The sequence below is a fragment of the Bemisia tabaci genome, chromosome 9 (assembly GCF_918797505.1).
Source record: "Bemisia tabaci chromosome 9, PGI_BMITA_v3".
Classification (NCBI taxonomy): Eukaryota; Metazoa; Arthropoda; class Insecta; order Hemiptera; family Aleyrodidae; genus Bemisia; species Bemisia tabaci.
The window spans coordinates 20272041-20287971 of NC_092801.1; the positions used below are offsets into that span (position 1 = coordinate 20272041).

At 41.0% G+C, this 15931-nt stretch overlaps 2 protein-coding genes across 4 annotated transcripts in view; one reads left to right on the top strand and one right to left on the bottom strand.

Moving 5' to 3' along the window:
- Positions 1-2720, bottom strand: part of bt (projectin protein bent) — a 256610-nt gene extending 253890 nt beyond the window's left edge. The window contains exon 1 of the mRNA XM_072304609.1: positions 2635-2720. The gene's annotated coding sequence lies outside the window, so the exon portion shown is untranslated. The remainder of the gene's footprint in view (positions 1-2634) is intronic.
- LOC109041376 (rho GTPase-activating protein 29) overlaps positions 1-15931 on the top strand; it is a 54301-nt gene that overhangs the window by 35240 nt on the left and 3130 nt on the right. For 2 of the 3 annotated variants that reach the window (XM_072304614.1, XM_072304613.1), the window contains exons 2-7: positions 6784-7241; positions 8931-9077; positions 9942-10014; positions 11758-11827; positions 12696-12854; positions 14731-14915. In XM_072304614.1, coding sequence (XP_072160715.1) covers positions 7088-7241; positions 8931-9077; positions 9942-10014; positions 11758-11827; positions 12696-12854; positions 14731-14915 — 788 coding nt within the window. In that variant the 5' untranslated portion in view covers positions 6784-7087. Of the gene's footprint in view, positions 1-5664; positions 5880-6783; positions 7242-8930; positions 9078-9941; positions 10015-11757; positions 11828-12695; positions 12855-14730; positions 14916-15931 lie in introns of those variants that run through there. The other variant, XM_019057719.2, reaches the window with a different exon arrangement.

A 15931-nucleotide genomic window follows, 5' to 3' on the forward strand; every position in this document is an offset into this window, starting at 1 on the left:
TGTGACGTTTGTTTCGAGCGGACCAGGTTTTTCATGTCTCCGGCGATCCCTTTTAGAACCGACTCGGAGTCACCCCCTGCGACTGGATTCGCGACACAATTTCGCGGAACAGGGCGTCGGGGCGATGGCGTTTTCTGGAATGGCCGCGAAGCGCCTTGTTCTAGATCGCGGAGCCGATTTATTTCTGACGACCGCCGACCGGCCTGTCAAAACATATTTGTATTAATTCTGACCTTGCACTATTGAAAAATGTCAAATCGGAGAGCCGCGGGAAAAATTACTTAACTTTTTGATAAATAACATTAGGCGTTTTATTTTTGGAGCCCCGGGCCAATCGCGCGGGAACAAATTATGTTTCTCACGCCTCGCCGCCCCGCTAAGAGCCCGTGGCGTTCCCTTGTTGCCAACGACGGAGCGTAGTCGATACTTCGAACAGGTGAGATTGTATCGATATCGATTTGGTTGACATGGCCTCGAAAGTCAATTGAGTAATCTGAGGGAACAGGTTTCTTGCAATGGATTTTTTACCTTTTTGAGCACGAAATGGCGATGACAAGTGAATAATCACTAGGAATTTTCTCATTTCCAGCTTTTCCAACTTGAATCCTTAAATTTTCGTTTGAGGTTATGTTCTATTGTTTTGAACCAAACGATTTATCGAATCATTATCGAATAAGATCTGTGGGAGCGAAAGGGAGCTCTTTTCTGACATTGTAAGGGAAAACAAGGCATGAGCATTCGCAAGTTGCTTAATTCATAAGTTATAATAAATTTAGAAATTCAAAACCTGTTGAGCGTCTTCCACAAGGTCGCCAGATTGTATGATAAAATGTGGATATTTTACATGCGTTTAAAAATCGACACTTTTAATGGATTTAAAGCAGTGGCTAAACCAAAAAAGGCATCGAAGGGCCTTAAAATATTAGGGGCTTTAAATTATTTCCGTGACCTCCATCAATAGGGGCCCTCTTGATGGCCCTAGTAAAAATTGGCAATAGGCACCGCGTTTCAAAATGCCATAGGAGTTCTTAGAGCCGACTGAAGAGGGCGATAGAAAACCATATAGCTGGCTGTAGAAAGTGGAAAAAATCATACGGCCGGGCTACACGAAGCGATAAAAAATTATACAGCCGGGCTGTAGTTCCTATCACCGGGCTTTACACTTTATCGCTAGGCTGTTGCTTTTTCGCCATCGGCTATAAAAGGTTATAAGAAATTGTGTAGAAATTCGTGTGCTTTGTAAATCCTTAAGTTTGTACGGAATCACCTTAATATTTACAAAACGCAAATTATATTTTCCTTCACTACATATTTTTTTTTTTTCATCAACTAAAATGAGAATAATCCATACAGAGTGTGCAAACATTTCAAAGTCATGAGTTTAAAAACGCTGACTCCACGAGATTAAATATTAGAGCCTAACACAAAGCGGAGCGGCGGCGCACTGGCGCCTACAAACCTAACAGGGATACTTCACGCATTACGCAATGCGTGAAGTATCCTCGTTAGGTTTGTAGGCGCCAATGCGCGTCTCGCGCTGGCTTCCCGCCCGCCGCGCCGTCGCGTACCACGGCGCTTGTAGCAACTATTTCACACCAGAGGTATTGCACAGTATCATGCGAAATTGAAGGCGCTCCAACATATTAGGAATGGCAGGCATCCTTCAAAAGTACAGAGCTTTACTTGCAAAATAAATCAAGATACTACGGCCCAAAAAGAGAGCGGTAGTCCAAAAACTCACTAAGTCCTAGCATCCGTAATTACTAACGTTTAGCATACACTATACGCCAGGCTGTTGCTTAATCGCCATCGGCTATAAAAGGCTTTAAGGAATTGTGTAGCCGGCTATAGAAGCTATTGGAAATCTTACAGCCGGCTGTTGTAGGTTTATGATATTTTGGAACACAGATTCTACTGCCAATTTTTACCAGGGGGAGGACACGGAAATATTTTAAAAGCCCCTTAAAGGGAACCATGTCTAATGAGGTCTCCAAATTTCGTCAAAAGGGAGCTTTGATCAAAGTTGAGGGAGCGATCACTCATCCTCCCCCCTCCCCTCCAGCCAGCCAGTGGCGTGGCGTGAACTATCGATTATCGATACTTCTCCATTTGAGGCTATGGTAAAGAATCGATTATTAGTGAGTTCGCTGCGAACACCCTGTTTATCGATCCTTTCCCATGGGTTTAAATAGCATATCAATCGATATATCGCAAAGCACGCCACACTACTGCAAGCCAGTCAGTGAGTCCGCCCGATGATCAAACGATTTCCATAAAGATTGATGCAACCCCAACCCCAAACCCATTCTGGAAAGCAAATGAAGGTGATGTAACAAATTTCCCCTGACATTTTCGTCATTTTCCCTGACTTTTGAAAATCCCCTGACATTTCCCGGTTTTCCCTGACTACGGCAAGCCTGAGATCGTTCTGTGCCAAAATGAGGTCAAGCAGTACAAAACAAAATTCCTCAATATCACCCCTTGCTCGATCCGGATCGAAAGATAATTGTAACTACACGACTCCTCTCTCCCTCCAAAACAGGTTGAAAAATCACATAAGCCAATGAAATACCAATCTGCCCAAGAAACACGTTTGCCGTGTGGTGACGGTGATGAAATATGAGCTCGTCTTACCTGATTTTCATAGTGGACTCGATGTTTCAACGATGACGTCACAGCTCTGGCGTGCGGGCGCGTGGAGGGGGGCGCGGAAACTGTAACAAAAAACCGAAGAGCATAAGTTCACCCTTATCACTTCGACCTTGTGGTCACGCGCGAACTTTCGAATTCATGCACATTGCACGTAAAACACAGACTAGAATCGGAGCGAGTCGGAGAGAGGCCTCGGCTTTTTTGCTCCCGGCGGAGGTTGCCGAATCTAGGATGGAAATAGTTCCTTTCCAGGTGGAGTGTTCCGATCGGCACTACAGTTGCGCCACGTCGCCAGATGTCTCAGGATAATTTTCATTTGTCCTAGAACTCTTTTTATTTGGGCACTTATCCGTGAAACGCTCTGGGAATGGAGATGTTGCATGTGTGAGGAATTTGCGATTTGACTGTTGATTCTTATGTGAAAGTTCGCGAGAAACACGATGGTGCCTCCATTTCCGTGAGTATAACTGCTGAATTTCACAGTGTGGTATTCAAACAGCCATTTGGCGCATCTCTAATTCTTGAAATCCTTTGTGTACCTGTCGGTGGCGTGGCGTGCTTTGCGATGTATCGATTGGTCTATCATTTAAACCTATGGAAAAGGATTATCGATAAACAGGGTGTTCGCAGCGAACACCTTAACGATGGAGATGTTGCATGTGCTAGGAATTTGCAATTTGACTGTTGATTCTTATGTAAAATTTTGTGAGAAACACGATGGTGCCACTGGTTTTCTCTGAAATCAACTCCCAAGCTCAAAAAAAGCTCTCAAGTTGAGGCTAAAATGGAGGGGATATGCCACGCTATCCTGAGAGTCCACCTCTACATCAAGACAAACTCTCCATGCAAAGATAGGGAGCAAATACATTGACAGGGCTGCCACTTTTCAGTTTGGAGACTCTCAAACTGAAACACGGCATCCCTGTCAATGTACTAGCTCCCTATCTTTGCATGGAGAGTTTGTCTTGATGTAGAGGTGGACTCTCAGGGTAGGAAGGGATATCCCTCCATTTTTGCCACACTCTGAGAGCTTTTTTTGAGCTTGGGAGATGATTTCAGAGAAAACCATTGGCACCATCGTGTTTCTCGCGAACTTTTACATAAGAATCACAAGTCAAATCGCAGATTCCTCACACATGCAACATCTCCATTAAGTGTTCTGCCTTCCCCCTAAACTTTAATTTTTAGGAGCCATCTACTATTTTTTTGGAGCCAAATTAAATTTGTGCATACCGGCCATGGCGATGCTGCGAACGGAGCGTATAGAGAGCGCTTCATCGCTACCGCTGCTTCCGAATGCGAGTTCAATCTGTCAAATTTTTTAGGCGCCACGACGGCCCAGCTCCCCCGATTTTTAGGCGCCAAGGACCGATTTTTCGGCGTATTTGGCGGATGGCGCCCGGGGAAGGCAGAACACTGTCACAGCACACACTGGGATTCGTCTTGTGAAGGGGAAAAAAGTGGTGGATAGAAAAGTTGGAAAAGTTGCAGCCCATAAAACATTGAGGATATAGTCTGTTGTTTTTCATGTAAATTTTACGTTCACTTTTAATGAAAATAATGCCATTTTTTTATTTAAAAGAATTCCCCAATAGGGTTTCTTTAATCTCGATGATGCTCATCTTCTCCAGGGAACTAAAAACGCGCCTACATTGAAAATCAGCTGAGCTTTTCTCTAATACGAACGTATTGGAGCTTTCCTGCTTGTTTTAACTTTTCCTCCGAATCCGAGCAAAATTTCATCGGCAACATAGAACAGAGCATTGCGAGTTGACGCCTCGCGCCATCGCGCCTTCAATTTTGCAGATGCAACGCGGACATCCATCAAGCACGAATAGTTGTATCTCTGCGCCGCGCCGTCATCAACGCAATTCCTTTCCCTTGCTCTATATTCTGTGTGTGTTTGTTTCCGTTTGTCTTATTTGCAGTGGTGCTTCAAGGCTACGTGAGCGACACAGCCGAAAAAAGGAAGGCGTAATCAATCTGCATTTCTTCAACTTTTCCTCCGATTCCGCGCAAAATTTCATCGGCAGCATAGAACAGAGCATTGCGAGTTGACGCCTCGCGCCATCGCGCCTGCAATTATGCAGATGCAACACGGACATCCATCAAGCACGAATAGTTGTATCTCTGCGCCGCGCCGTCGTCATCAACGCAATTCCTTTCCCTTGCTCTATATTCTGTGTGTGTTAGTTTCCGTTTGTCTTATTTGTAGTGGTGCTTCAATGCTACGTGAGCGACACAGCCGAAAAAAGGACCTAATTTTTTCAACTTTTCCTCCGAATCCGAGCAAAATTTCATCGGCAGCATAGAACAGAGCATTGCGGGTTGACGCCTCGCGCCATCGTGCCTTCAATTTTGCAGACGCAACACGGACATCCATCAAGCACGAATAGTTGTATCTCTGCGCCGCGCCGTCATTAACGCAATTCCTTTCCCTTGCTCTATATTCTGTGTGTGTTAGTTTCCGTTTGTCTTATTTGTTGTGGTGCTTCGAGGCTACGTGAGCGACACACCCGAAAAAAGGAAAGGCGTAATCAGGCCTCGTTTTTTCAACTTTTCCTCCGAATCCGAGCAAAATTTCATCGGAAGCATAGAACAGAGCATTGAGAGTTGACGCATCGCGCCTTCAATTCTGCAGATGCAACACGGACATCCATCAAGCACGAATAGTTGTATCTCTGCGCCGTCATCAACGCAATTCCTTTACCTTACTCTATATTCTGTGTGTGTTAGTTTCCGTTTGTCTTATTTGTAGTGGTGCTTCAATGCTACGTGAGCGACACAGCCGAAAAAAGGAAAGGCGTAATCAGGCCTCGTTTTTTTTCAAATTTTCCTCCGACGCGCTGATTGCCAGACCAACCTGGAGGCACATTTTTTTCTACTTCGTCACACATGATGACGTCACTGCCAGAATATAACGACGTCACTCTCCGGTTTCTCGAGGGATCAGAGACTCGACAACGCAGCCCTTCCTTCCTTCCTTCTCCGGGGTAAAAATAACCCGGCGAGCTTGGAGCAGCGGAGAAGCTCGAACCCGTGGCCGCTCGAGTGAAAAAACAAAAACGCCCGAAAAATTTCTCGCTCCCTTTAGTTTTTCGTAAACATTTCGCTCAAGTTCAGATTTCTCAACGATAATTTGCCGAAGAGCCGGTTAGATCGTTGTTCTAAGAGTGTGCGTTTTTCTGGAAGTGTCGTTTGGTGGGATCAGGGCTGAAGACGATGGGGTAAGTTTGATTTCGCTCGTGGATTATAACCTAAAAGTGACAAGTCAGCTGGACTGACAATGAGTCGCACATAAACAAAACGCTCGCACCTCCTTTTTCCCTCATTGGTTGATACCATACAGAATAAAGATAGCTTCTTTTCATTTGTAAGCGTAACAAGAAAGTGCGATGACAAAAAATTGTGATTCTGTAATGTTCGATATGGATTCTAAATTGAGGATGGCTGTATCCAATATAATTGACAAATATATTTATTTTTGAGTGGTATATTTACGGAATGGAAATCACTGATTATCAGGCCTACATGGGGGGGGGGGGGGGTTTCGCTGAGCTCCTAGTCTCGGGAATTGGTCTTAAGAAGCTCATAATACATACCTAAAGTTTTTCATTAATTTGCAACATACTGGTAAGCACTAAATTTACTTGATAGGTTGGTATGTAGCCAAAGGGCTAAAAATGTGCGAGAATTAATTACGTAAAAACCGTTTAATTCAATTACTAGCCGTTGTGGGGGCGCTTCGCGTGTCTGTCACGGACCCCCGATCACTCGCCAAGGGAGTGACATTCGGCTCGCTCCGTGAGCCATTTTTCTAAGTAGTTGGACCTTTGATCACTATGATGACATTTTTGACATTTTTGGAGACTCTCAAAACAAAAATGATTTTGTCATAGAACCTTGTTACTGGAACGTGTCATTATTTGCATCGTAGTTAAAATTTTAGTTTAAATTGTAACTAGTGTTACCCAAACAGCACATCTCTTTGAGAGAAAATTATGCTCATATGAGAATTTTCTCTCTGTATTGAGATTTTCAGTTTTATGCTGATTTTTAACGCACATTGGCTACGTTACTAACTTTTTCTGTTTAAGAAATACCTCATTTGAGAAAACGTTTTTGTTTCAGTCAATAAGCAGAGGAGGTAAACAGAACACCCTATAATACGCAAGCTGCATTCTGCCATACCTCGAAAGTTCGAATAACTTAAGTCAAGATAAGTTGATTCTACGCGATATCGCAGCTAACCAAAGCTCCTTTCCAAAAAGACAGAGAGCGGACATTTAGGGCACATCAGATCTTGCCCTTTGCAAAATGTGTCACAGCTTCAAAAAGCTTAAAAAACCGGCACAGGATAATGCAACTGGTAATTGAAAGGATGCGTTGGAAGCTACTGGTTCTCTCGCAGTAGAGAGCGTCGCGTCGCGTCGCCATGGCAACGGCTGGTCAGACCTCCAAAGCTTCCGACGTCACGGAGGCAAATGAGGAGATCGCCAAAATCCAGGAGCTCACTTCTTTGACGCTCAGCATCCAAAAACTGAAAGAATCTTTGAAGATCTTAACGCGCATCTGTTCCAGGGTAACAAGTAAGTGTCAGAAGTCGGCTTTCATTTTCAACCCGGAAAGCCCTAGTAAAAGTGAATCAGCCTGACGTTAGGCTATGTTTCATAAACTATCCTGAGTCAGACTGATTCAGGCTGGTGCACTAAAAAAAAAATCTCGGTGTATTTACTAAGGAAAGGGTAAAATTACCAAGAATTCAGGGTTCTATTTGATCCCAGTTTTTTCTTGGTAAAATTACCATTTATGGAATTGGTAATTATACCGAGAAATCTCGGTAAAGTTATTGAACTTTTTCGGTGATTTTACTGGACCTTGGTAAAAACGCCAATATTTTTTACTGACTGTGGTAAAATTACCGAAATAAAATGGCAAAGTTACCGGGAATCGATTGCCAATAAAAGTGGTATTCTTACCTGAAAAAACAGTAAAAATACCGGTTTTTAGGTAAGCTTACCAGTCTGTCTTGGTAAAATTACCAATAATTGGTAAAAAGAGTGAGATGGTAAAGGTACCAACGGACCTTGGTAAAAACGCCGAGGATTTTTTTCAGTGTGTTAGACTGATGTCAGCATGAATCAGTCAGATTCAGGGTAGTTTATGAAACATAGCCTGACGTCAGGCTGATTCGCTTTTACCAGGGAAGAGGAGGCAAAATTACTATGAATGTCATCTAACAGGCAAACTACACCCCCCCCCCCTCCTCGCATGGGGCGCACAGTGGATCGAGTCAATGGGGGAGGTCGGACAAAATTTGGAAACTTCTAGAGCTCATAACTCCGTTTATACAAAACTTTGAAGTTCTGAATGTGGTTCCATTGGTATCCTCGTGAAATTCCCTTCCAGAGGCACCCCTTAAAATTTAAAATATGACCGAAAAAATATCAAATTTGCAGTTGTGGTTAAAAATTTCATGTCCGACCTCTCTAATCGACTCGATCCACTGTGGGGCGTGGGGCGATGATCTGCATGGGCTATGCACTTTACTGTAATATATTGCAGAGTAAATGGATTACATTTTCCAAATAGGAACTACTATTTTTGGCTCGTTCGCTAAATCACTATATGCGTAGAAACATCGAAGTGGGAGAGGAGGAGGAAGACCAAGAGACAGAAGAAGAAGAAGAGGAAAAAGAGGTAAAAAAGAAACGGAAGAGGAGGAATAAGATGGAAAGGAGAAAAGTAAGAGGAAGAAGAAAATAAATGAGTGAAAAAAAATGAGGAAAACGACGAAAATGAAGATAAAGAAAAGGTGGAAGAGCAAGAAAGGGAGGAAGAAGAGGAGAAAAAGGAAAAAGAGGACAAAAAGGAAGAGAAAAAACGAGGAAGAAGAGGTAGAAGAAAAGCAGGGCGGGAAAGAGGAAAAGTAGTAGAAGAAGAAGACGACAAAAGACAAGAGGCATGTGCTGTGTGGTAACATTAATAGCACATACGATGTTTCTAAATCGAGCCTGCAGTATTAGTTCCTAACTGCAAAATGAAGTCCACGTATCGTTATCAGTGATCTAAAAACGAATATCACTATGTCAGACGTATCAATGGACGGACTTTTCCTCTGAAATAAATCTCATCCCCCAATTAATCTGTAATAATTCTAGTAATTTAAGACAGGATAATTTCTAAACAACCATAATCAAATAATCCTTTCTGTCCGCGACAATTCTGAAAAGTTGAGACAAGATAATTCCCACTGACAATTTTCTTTCCCATCCTAGATAAAGATGACTTGAAAAACGATATCAACGTACACGAGGCCTTGGCAGATGTGCTGGACGTTTTAAAACACATGCTGATGGTTTACCCAGTGCTTCAATCGACAGAGATATTGCTGAAAGCTCAAAATCTGGTTAATTTAGCTCAAGGTAAGAAGACGTCACAAATTAATCAACTAATGTACTCGTAAATAGTCTTTTAATAGAAGGGCTTGGAGGACAAGGCGCTCATAAGTGCAGTTAATACAGAAAGTAGAGCAAGGGAAAGGACTTGCGTTGATGACGACGCGGCGCAGAGATACAACTATTCGTGCTTGATGGATGTCCGTGTTGCATCTGCAAAATTGAAGGCGTGATGGCGCGAGGCATCAACTCGCAATGCTCTGCTCTATGCTGCCGTGCTAAGGAAGAACGCTGTATGAACATTCGAGAGTTGCTAAATTTTCCTCAGTAAAATGTTTCTTTTTTGAGAAAATTATGAACATTGTTCCTTGAAATTTTCAGGAAATTTAGGTGCAATTGCGGAATATATTATCTGAAAAATTGGAAGAAAAATATTCATAAGTTTACCAGGAAATTTGTGTTTCATCAATCGAAATCTGGCAACGCCTGAAGGTTCATACGGCGTTCTTCCTTAGCACGGCAGTATGCCGCTAGTGAGATGTCGCTCAGATTTGCGAGAAAAGTTAAAAAACGAGGCCAAAATTCGTCTTCGGCTCTGTTGACACTCGATTTTGTTTCTTTTTTTATTAATTTGATGTCTGATTCTATACTTAAGGATGTACATGTAGACCTACACCTAAAGCTCTTTTGAACTCCCTCAGAGCCGATAATCGGATAAATTTGACCCGGCTTGGAATTTCTACGGGTAGTTGTCCAAAAAAATTCCCTGACACTCGATTTTTTTCTCATATTTCCTACATCTAATCCTTCATGCTCATTGAGGGCGGCTTGATGTCTGATAAAATACCCTGTATGGTTCAATGAATAAGAGCGCTTGATACATTCTTTCAGGGTGTACGGTTTCTGGAAAGAGAAAAGACATCCAAGAGTCTATTGACGAACTAGCCATTGCATTTAGTATACGGTAAGTCACAGCACCAGATACTCTTTACAAGAGGAGCTTCCTACAGAAAAAGGCCATAGTCTTACTGGCTCTTTTTTCCGAAAATGTAAAAAAAATACTTGTCCTCTACTGTATACATGCACAAAGCTCCAAATCAATTCGTCAGTTTTTGGAGCCAGGAGACCACTATTTTCGATGATACGATACATTTAACGGAAGAAAGTTTCTGCAGGAAGAAGGGAAACGGCCTCTACTCTTGCTACTCTTAAGGTGATTCGTCAAACTCAAGTGACGTGGTCGAACTGGTATGCGATATATCGAATCGATTAGGTCAAGAATCTCGGCAGATTTTGAATTATTTGTAAAAAAAGGAAGATAGCCTCTGCACATAAGCCTAAAGAATCATTCCAAACCCACAAATCGGCAAAATTCAGAGTATGGAAAGCAGAATAGTGTTTGGAAAAAAACCTCGCATTCGATACAGAAATCGATGACTGAATCGAATGCGAGGTTTTTTTTCCAAACACTATTCTGCTTTCATTTCTCTGAATTTTGCCGATTTTTGGGTTTAAAATGATTCTTTGGGCTTACACGCAGGGGCTACCGTCCTTTTTTTCTAAAAATTCAAAAGCTGCCGAAATGTTTGCCCTAATTAATGCGATATATCGCATGCTAGTTCGACCACGTCACTTGAGCTATACGAATCACCTTAAGAAAAAACTCCGTTTGCACATTTTGATGTTGTCAAATATCTTATGATCAAATTAAAATATTCTTGCAAATGCGAATGAGCTTGTTGCAAACTTCAGCTGGAGCAAAAAGAAACTTTCACTGAAAAAAAAAAAACAACTTAGCGCTGAGCTCTAACACTCAAGGTAAAATAGCGCCAACTAAAGGCAGTAGAGTTGGACCGGGCAAAGCTGTAGTGTTTACTGCTACTACTGCCCTACTGCGTGTAGGCACTGACTTTAGTTGGCGCAATTTTGTTGGGGCTCACCGCTAAGTTGTTTCTTCCGTGTTGTTTTTTTACAGAAATGACTCAAAAATCACGATGAGAATTACCGCGAAAGGTGTGGGCCGAAATTTTAGGACGCGATCAAACGCAATTTTGTAAAGATGGCAAAACGATCCATCCTCCGCTTAAATCCATTAAAAATATCAATTCTAGAAAAGTTTTGTGCATGATTTTCGTTACACGCAGTCTCCGCAAAAACACAAACAGAAGACTGTCCGACATGTGCCTATCTCCTCCGAAGATGCCGTCGTTGTAGTTTAGGAGTGAGGACCAAAGTTTCTTCTCATCAGAATAATTCACTTTTTAGGTGCTTTAAACTCATTTGTTCACATTTTTGGTGAGAATTTCAAACGTATAGTTGGGTTAAATTATTGGAATGGCAGAGCACATTAGTAAGTGTCATGAAAAAGCTACGTGCTTCATGTGAGTGAAATTTTCATTTCGCCTTCAATTGACGATGATACCATACACCTACGAGCGTGTTCGTATAGTGGTACCTTTAGGCTACACCGCGCTATTCAGAGACTATTCTCTACTTTTCCATCCTAAATTCTCACCTCTTGATATCTTTCCATTTTGTTAAATCATTCTTTTCTATGAATGTATTTTATTGAACGAACTAAGTCGATAGGTATACAGACTGTATACGAGTCTTTTTACATTTTCCTTCAACTTCGCTACATTTTCCTCTAACTTGGTACATTTTTCCTTTATGATTTCTGTAAAAATGAATGGCTCTTTATTTTCAGGGTTTCAGAATATGTTTTGGGTACTAGCGGCGAGATAGACTTCGAATTCACTCCAAGTATTAATGTAAAGGTGAGTCATGAAAGACCAGATATTTCTTTAAGGGTTCTAGTAAATAGGATTAAAGTCTCTTCAAGAGCTGTATTAATTTTCCGAGAAGGTTGTAAAGGGGCCGTGGCATATAATCGAGAAGGTAATTTTGTGCAAGGTTGGTATAACAGAAACCAGGATCAATCGAGATTTAAAAGTTCTTAAATCACAGAAAACATATTTTTTTTTTTATTATTATACATAAAATGTGACAGCAAGCTTAACCTCATTGCCTGTAATTCGATTATGTCGAGATGTAGGTATGAACAAAACCTAATTATGGGGGAGGGGAGGGGTCTCAGAATTTGAAGCTGGATCCCTGTTGACAGAAGCAACAGAGACATACGCAAGCCTGGCTGATTATTACAAGAATAGACAATGCAATAGAGAAAGAGGACAAAGGGAAAATGGAGAGATCCTATTGGTTGAAACGGCTGATCATCGTAGACGAGGGAAGAATATGATGGACTCACTGTAGGGTCCATCGTGGGTTACCGTTTGTTAGTCTCTTAACTCACGTCCTTTATCCTCTGCAACCACCCGCTTCCACCAATAGGATTGCTCCATTTTCCCTATGTCTTCTTCGTCTATCAGTTTCAGCCCACAGGTTGCCTTCGACAAGAAAGTGGTGCAGAGGAGGGGGCCCTCGTCTATCTTAGGAGGCTGCGAGAGAAATTTCGGAAACGACAGGGCTTGTAGCTTCTCCAGGAGGGAAAGGGTATCTCGCTGAAATTTTACTGCGGGTATTTAAAATTACACTTTTCTCGTATGATTTTGAAAATACGAGGGGAATATATCGACCTATAACCATGAATTACAATTTTTTAATTTTGATTCATATTTTTTCCAGAAAACCGACAGACAAGTTTCGAACACCTCCTCGACCAGTGATGCTTTGACAACGTTCGGGGTTCCTTTAGACCAGCATTTGAAGGCTACTGGCGCTACGATTCCTCATATTGTAACAAAATGCATACAAGAGATAGATGAACGAGGCATTCTTATTAAGGTATCCGCATTTCTCCTCTCATAAAAATTTAAACATAATGAGGGACCAATAGTCTCTCCTCCAATAACTGTTTTAATTCAAAGGCTTGGAGGACAACGCGCATAAATACAGTTTCTGCTATTTCGAGAAATACGCGTTTAAAGTTTCAAAATTAGGTACATGGAGACTTATGATGGAAAGGAAGTTTACTTAAACTAATTTTTTATGCTTTAAAGTTGGATTTTAGTTGTGAATTTTTCACAGAATATACTTTCAAACTAGTTTTTGTTGAGTTCATGAGTATCTCAATTTTTCCAAAAACTGCGGTCATGCGCCTTGTCCTCCAAGCCCCTCAATTGATAATTATTATCAATTTGGAGAAAATCCTGCAGAATATTCTTCTTCTATCAGGAATAAACTGTAAATCACGTCTCAAAATATGTTTTCACAATCAGGGAGTATACTTTCTTAGAATGAAAAGTGCGTTATTAAATATGAAAATAGGATTGAAGTAAAAGCTTTTGGAAATAGGTAGTATTATTGATTTAAGTGTTCTCATCACCTAGTTCATTAATTGGACCAAGGCCGGATTTACCTCCTTGCCTCCTATGGGCCGCATGTATTTTACCGCCCCCTTCTCATTCGTTTTGAAACATCAATACAAACCATCAAGTGAACGACTGAACGTTCCAGTGGGACAGGGGTACATGAAACACGCTCACTCGTGTTTGACACATTTTTTGCGAAAGCCCTGTCAAAACTACTGGCTGAAGTTCACGGAACTATGCGCGAAAGTTAAGTTTCGTAAACTTATCTCTGCGTGGACAAGGCCTTCCATTCATAAGAAATGAACGAAAAAATTATGAAAAGACAAACACAAATAAGGTTTAATTTTGACATCCGCCACCGCGCCGACCGCACTGTGTTCGGCGCAATGTGTGAAGTATTCCTACAGTCTTGTAGGCGTTATGCGTTTCACGCCGACTGCTGCTGACCGCACTGTGTGTTTGGCGCAATGCGTGAAGTATTCATGCAGTCTCGTAGGCGCTGATATGTGTTACATGCCGACCGCGCCGCCGCGCCGAGGGCTTTTCCTTTTCATCTTAAGTCCTCGTCATCATTGCACTCTGCGCCGCGCCTTTCCAGGCCAGATTGCATGTTTAATTACTCACTTAACTCGACTAACTAAAGGTGTTGTCTTTTGTATCACCGAAAGACGATAAAATTAGAAATTACTATACTCTCAGGAAATAAAAGATTTTGTCGCCTTTTCTCGTTTGTAATGTTTTTTCTGAATCCGATTTTTTTATATCAACATCTAAAAAAATTGTTCCATTTAAAATATAAAGTATGACAGAAAGTCTGCGACATTGCAAACCAAGTTATGTGATTGTCGGCTTATACCATCGATATGCTTTTTTGCAGTAGCCTTTAATATAAATAACTTAATGTTTTTTCCTCTCTTCATATATACTTAAATATTTCATGATATTTCTTTGAGCACTCGGAAGCAGTGATCTTTACAAGAGAGAATTCGCAGGTGTCTGAAATTTAATAAATTTCGTGTTTAAGTGGGAATTACTGAAAGAACTGAACACGAGGATACCCTTGGTTCAAGAATTGAACAAATATTGGAGAAGATATGACAAAATTATCTAATCTGCTAAAATACGTGTCTTTAGATGGGTAATGCCGCCAGATGACGTCACCAGGCGGTGCATTTTCTCACTTTTAAAAATATTTGTATACTATTTCCCATATCAGAAAAAAAATATAAAAAAAACTGTGAAATCAGCTCTTTAGGCACTTTCAGATGAAATGATAAAAAATTTGCATGCAAATTCTCCACTGTGAGTAAAAGAGGAAATAAGAATCGCAAAACTCTTACATATTTCAGGGTATATACAGAGTCTCAGGGGTGAAGTCAAAAGTGGAAAAACTATGTCAAGAATTCGAAACTTACGGATGCTCGGTTAATCTCAGCGATGTACATCCGAATGTGATAGCGAACGTTCTCAAATTATACTTGCGGCAGCTTCCTCAGCCTCTCTTTACATTTCAACTCTATCCTGAACTTATCAAGTGAGTTTGTTTATATTTAAAACTCGTTGCTGATTGTTTTTGGCTTTTGTTTCGTTATTACCGTTTTTGTTTTAATGCACCTGATGATGGCTAACACAGCTGAAATGGTCATTGAGAGTAGTGTGACAACTGGTAAAAATAATTGAGTGAAATGGAGAGCAAAAGGTATGTGATCAAGTATTTTTATGCAGGGTTGCCACAGAATTTAGAAAATGAATTTCCCTGACAATGGAAGGTGTGACGGATGGTAAAGAAGGCATAATTGAAAGTAATTTTCAGGCAAAATTTGTTGTTTGAAACCTCAAACCCACTCTAGAAATCAAATGAAGGTGATTTTAAAAATTTCCCCGGACATTTTCGTCATTTTCCCTGACATTTCCCGGTTCTCCCTGACTTTGTAAAATTACCTGACATTTCCTGGTTTTCCCTGAGTGGGGCAACCCTCTTTACATTGACACAGGATACTTTTTTATACTTCTTTAACAATTTTACTGGTAATGACAATACTTCATGCAAAAACCAAACAAAAAAATAGAGGGAATTGCAATGATACTGACAAAGAATCAGCGTTGTTTGAGTGGAAGATGGCAAACTAAAATAAGATTGATAAAACTCGGAAAATCTATAAACCTTGAACTCATCCTTTCTCCTCAAAGATCACATCAGCTAGAATGAATTATTTTAATCCTTCAATTTTCAAACAAGCATTACATTCCAAAATATTGCACATCTTTGCATTTACTGCACCTTAAGTTTTGCTCTATGTTCAGTATGGAAAGTATGGACTCTAAAGTTCTAGGGTTGTGAATTGAATATGACTTGAAAATTTTTCCTTGTTTGCTCAAAAGCTCCGCACGTTAAAACTGTTCCCATCTCTTCTTCATACAGTTAGTGGACTTCCTCCTAAACTTAAACAAGGCTTTAAAAAGAGACACATCCAATCTTCATACAGGAACCGTTCATAAAAAACGTAAGGCTAAATTTATTACTCCTTAAATACCTCCTCCATCCCACCC